Source organism: Micropterus dolomieu, linkage group LG22, assembly GCF_021292245.1.
Source record: "Micropterus dolomieu isolate WLL.071019.BEF.003 ecotype Adirondacks linkage group LG22, ASM2129224v1, whole genome shotgun sequence".
NCBI classification, from domain to species: Eukaryota; Metazoa; Chordata; class Actinopteri; order Centrarchiformes; family Centrarchidae; genus Micropterus; species Micropterus dolomieu.
The window spans coordinates 2,365,859-2,371,127 of NC_060171.1; the positions used below are offsets into that span (position 1 = coordinate 2,365,859).

The following is a 5,269-nucleotide window of genomic DNA, read 5'->3' on the forward strand; positions in this document are numbered from 1 at the left end:
GACACAATCATGAAGTGGAACGAAATTTATTGGATATTTCAAACTTTTTTAACAAATTAAAAAACTGAAAAATTGGGCGTGCAAAATTATTCAGCCCCCTTAAGTTAATACTTTGTAGCGCCACCTTTTGCTGCGATTACAGCTGTAAGTCGCTTGGGGTACGTCAGTTTTGCACATCGAGAGTGAAATTTTTGCCCATTCCTCCTTGCAAAACAGCTCGAGCTCAGTGTCAAGTTGAATGGACAGCGTTTGTGAACAGCAGTTTTCAGTTCTTTCATCATGGGCCTCTTGGCTGCATCTCTGATCAGTCTTCTCCTTGTATGAGCTGGAAGTTTAGAGGGACGGCCGGGTCTTCGTAGATTTGCAGCGGTCTGATACTCCTTCCATTTCAATATTATCGCTTGCACAGTGCTCCTTGGGATGTTTAAAGCTTGGGAAATCTTTTTGTATCCAAATCCGGCTTTAAACTTCTCCACAACAGTATCTCGGACCTGCCTGGTGTGTTCCTTGTTCTTCATGATGCTCTCTGCGCTTTAAACGGACCTCTGAGACCATCACAGAGCAGGTGCATTCATACGGAGACTTGATTTCACACAGGTGGATTCTATTTATCATCATTAGTCATTTAGGTCAACATTGGATCATTCAGAGATCCTCACTGAACTTCTGGAGAGAGTTTGCTGCACTGAAAGTAAAGGGGCTGAATAATTTTGCACGCCCATTTTTTCAGTTTTTTATTTGTTAAAAATGTTTGAAATATCCAATAAATTTCGTTCCACTTCATAATTGTGTCGCACTTGTTGTTGATTCTTCACAAAAAATTACAGTTTTATATCTTTATGTTTGAAGCCTGAAATGTGGTCGAAAAGTTCAAGGGGGTCGAATACTTTTGCAAGGCACTGTATGTCATTGTCCATGCTGGTGTTTCATTGTTGACATTGTCCAATGTCCATTTTGTAGACATCACTCAATCCTAATTTGAACACATTTCTTTACTCTGCAGGTAAGTTTGTGACTACATTTCCTTTGTATGTTTATATATTTTTTGATGTTGTGATATAGGTCTTAAATTTTATTCATATTGGTCTTAAGAAAGGTCTTAAAAAGTCTTAAATTTGATGAGGTGAAACCTGCAGAAACCCTGAACCTGCTAGTATATCATGTTATTTTTCAGAGATCTAATGAATATAATTATAATAAAATACATTTAACAAATATATGAACATAAATAACAATGCGAAAGAACAGATTACAGCATGAAATCGCAACTTTATACCAGAGAAACTTTGCTTTCCAAACAGACACGTGTGAACTATGTAATATGTTAAATTTTGGATGATGATGATGATGATGATGAATTATAACTGAGATGATTCAACATGAAGTTTGAGTTTTCAATAAAAATATATTGAGTTGTTATTTTATCAACATTGAATATTTTACATTACTTACCCTCATTGCCACAAATACATGTAAGTACACTTATAAATACCACTGTGAGTGTTTTTCCTCTCTTTGTTCCTAAAATACGTGTTTTATTGTTAGTTTTCACTGATTGAGCTTAAAAAGAGAACATGACATGAAAACATAATATTCCATATTATCAGGTTTGGTATTTTATGCCTTTATTACATGATGTCCAAACACGTGGACAGTTAAATAATTAATTAATAATTAAATAAAACAGAATTTTGTTAAGAAAAAAAAAATTCTAATTTGAGCACATTTTTGAGTTATAAAAACAATCTTTAAAAAAAATCTAGAAACTCTTTTTAATAATTCCTGCATGAGTTAATCTGCTGATTATTTTCTCCATTAATTAATTGATTGATTGTCCTGTTAAAGTAGTGGGAAAATGCCTCACAGTGTGTGAAAGATATTCAGTTTACAGTGACATGAAACAGCCGCATGTAAATAATAAATGTAAGAAATTATTGTAGCTGCAATTACTTCATTTGTGGTTCTTCCTCCGTAAATAAGCGGGCTTATTGTTTAATATCTCTTGTCTCTCTCTTGTGCAGAAGAGGATTAGGGTCATGTGAAATTTTTTTTTGAGTTCTGAGTTTAAAGTCAGAATTCTGAGAAAAAAGTCAGAATTATGAGTTTAAAGTCAGAATTCTGAGAAAAAAAGTCAGAAATCTAAAATAAATTTCACATGTGGCCCTAATCCTCTTCCGCACTCTTGTTTATGTGAAAATAAAACTAAAAGTTTAAACTAAACTGGGGGGATTGTCGGTACTTTTCGGTGCGACACCGGAAGTGCCCTCTCTGTTGTTTCGACGTGCACTTCCTGTTGTGACTCCAGCGAAGAATCCTCCACAAACAGACGGTCCGCCAACAAACCGGGACAGGACGGCGCCGTTTGGGTAAAGTTAACAGATATTTCGCTTAGTCTGTTGTTTTAATTAGCGGCCGTGAAGTTTAATTGATTTTAAGTCGGGTTATCGGAGCGTTTGTCTGCAGCTGCTTGGGTTAGCTCTCTATGCTAACTCGGCTAACAGATGGACGTTTCACTGAGTTTGGTAACAAAACTGTTTTCACTTTGTTTCAGTTCCTGAACCTGTTGTTTTATTATACATGCGGATAAAATATGTTGGTTTTATCTGTGCAGTTGGTGCCTTTTGTTCGTTGTTAAAAAACTAAACAAATTAAATTATGTTTCTCAACACTGAATCTAAAACACGCATGTAAATTATTTATTGGTCTCTGAGGAAGCTTTCTTTAAACATTAACGTTTCTAAGAGGAAGATGGCTCCAGTTTATCACTCATTCTTTAGTTTTTCCCTCAAGAAAGTGTTTTTATTTTAAATAAGTTGTTGTTTAAAAAGTGTAATATTTGTCTCAAAGAATTGCAGGCATGTTGCAACACTTTTCAAACCTCAGCTTTATCAATGTTTTTTATCATGTAGTTTATTAAACAATTGGAAAAACGATGGACTAATCATAAATGACAATAATAGTGGTTTATCTTTAATTAAAAACCAACAGATGCGTTAGGTCCACTACAGACCAGGATGAAGGATCTGAAGGACTTTAATCTTTATATTTTAATGGTTCTGTAGTTTTTGGAAATATGGGGACAGGTAACTAGTTTTCAGTGTTCTGGGTAGTTCATTTAAATATCTTGCATTTGTCATGCATATTTATATATTTAAAGTCCTGAGGAGAGAAGTGGCAGCGATTCGGTGGAATAGTCCAGACACGGTAACATTAGCTGTTTGGTGGATCTTTCTCAGGTGAACTGTCCTGAGCACCTGGATGATTCGAGTCTGGATTCACGGTGATTACAGGATTTGGATCCAGGTGTGTTACGGTGCTGGAAGACGCCATGGACGAGACGTTTCCCGGCAGTCCCTGTTCGTCTGAGGCGGACAGTCCTGGAGGTCTGAACCGAGGCTGCCTCCTGGACCCAGCTGACGTCCTCTATCATGACCTCTCCATCATCGTCCCGGAAACACCCAGGTAACACGGCTCCTCGTCTCGCCTGTGGGTCACACTGAACGCAGAGAGCGCTATAGTCATAGGGGACGCTGGGGACACGTCCCCACCACTTTTTAAGCATAATTTGTTTAAAAATGTTCTAAAAAAACTCGACAAGACGGGTAAACTCAAAAACGTTTATTTGCACATTAGGAAAACAACCTCTAAATAAGATTATGAACCTGAAAATGCGCAGAATACCACCTCTTTAAATATTTCTTCAAAATAGTTTTAAATATCTTCTAGTCTTGTTCTTGTGAAGTATTGTATTGTGTAATTATTGTCTCTCACCCTAATCTGAGCCCTGATTTCTCCACCACTTAACACAAAGTGACGCTCTTGTGACGACACAGCAGCGGTGGAAGAAGTATTCAGATCATTTACTTAAGTAAAAGTAGTAATATCACAATGAGAAAATACTCAAAACTTAAAGTATTATCAGCCAAATGTACGTGAAGTAAAAGCTCACAGGGGCTGCTGGCAATGTAGAAATCACACTAACAACCAGTTTACATGGAGAAAGGTTGACCTGTCACACACACGCAGGGGTGCCCTTATTCACGACTGTATAAATATAACATATAACTACCCCTGTAGTGGGGGAGCAGCGAGCCGGGTGGCAGCAGCAGCAAAAACAAAGACATAATTCTTTAATTCCTGCAGGGTCCAATCTGATTGGCTCGTTCTCTCAGCAGTAACATGTTTCAGATGAAGCTTCATTAATGATTGAAACAGAAACATTCTTTGGGTTCTGCTGTAGATTTTATAGCGTGGCTGCTGTTTAAAGGAGAGCGGGTCCAGTTTGTCAGACGTCCTTCAGCTGCTTTATTCTCTGCAGTATAACTGTATATTTAACGTTAGCCAGTAACATGTTGTTTGAAACTAAATGAAACTGTTGAAAACATTGTTTGGACGGCGGACTGCGGAGGCTTTAATCAGCTGCTTCATTTCATTCAGAAAGTGAAAGTTAAGAGTCCAGAAAATTTGGGGTTTTCCTAAAACCATGTTTCATCTTGGCAGAAAGAGATCTGTTCTCACCAGCGTCGCCTCCAGCCAGGAAGTTACAAAAGGAGCTTCTCCACTTTCAGCAGGACGGAACAACTTACAGTTACAGCAGTTCAGATTATTACTGGGTCTTTTGCCTCACAGACCTTTTCAAACCTGCTCTGAGAAGAAAGAACAACTTGCATCTTTTTCGGTGTTTATGAAGATTCTCAGTTATCCAGGTCATAGTTATCCAACGAAGGTTAAAATCAAGGGCAACTGGACTTGGTTGAAGATACTGGAAGACGTTTCGTCCCTCATCCAAAGGACTTCTTCAGTTCTGACTGACTGGCAGTGAAACTCAGCTATCTAACCTCAGTGGGGTCGTTGGCCCGGGTCATCGATACCGCTGGTTCGTTAGTGTTCCTTGTTGCTGTGACGACAGTCGTTACAGTCGTTAAGACTACCTGAGGCCAAGACTGAACGACCATCGTTGGTATCTTCACCTGAGGCCAATAGGTTACGTTTGTTGAGTTTCCTGGGAAGTGATGAAAGGACAGCATTGTAAGTGGGGGATAAGTGGTGGCGTAGACCCCCTCCCCTGTTCAATGACGGCTTCTCAACCCGGGTGTAGTTGGCTTCCTTGACACCTCTTTCAAACCATCCATCTTCTCTGTCTAAAATGTGCACCTGGTGGTCCTCAAACGAGTGTCCTCTGTCCTTCAGATGTAAGTAGACTGCAGAGTCTTGACCTGAGGAGTTGGCCCTTCTGTGTTGAGCCATGCGTTTGTGTCGTGGTTGTTTA

At 38.8% G+C, this 5,269-nt stretch overlaps 1 protein-coding gene across 3 annotated transcripts in view; it reads left to right on the forward strand.

The window, feature by feature from the left end:
- The first annotated feature begins 2,236 nt into the window (after positions 1-2,236).
- si:ch211-59o9.10 (uncharacterized protein LOC561841 homolog) overlaps positions 2,237-5,269 on the forward strand; it is a 14,258-nt gene continuing 11,225 nt past the window's right edge. Inside the window, exons 1-2 of one of the 3 annotated variants that reach the window (XM_046038234.1) lie at positions 2,237-2,366; positions 3,237-3,462. In XM_046038234.1, coding sequence (XP_045894190.1) covers positions 3,329-3,462 — 134 coding nt within the window. In that variant the 5' untranslated portion in view covers positions 2,237-2,366; positions 3,237-3,328. Of the gene's footprint in view, positions 2,367-2,387; positions 2,523-3,236; positions 3,463-5,269 lie in introns of those variants that run through there. The other 2 variants (XM_046038236.1, XM_046038235.1) reach the window with 2 other exon arrangements.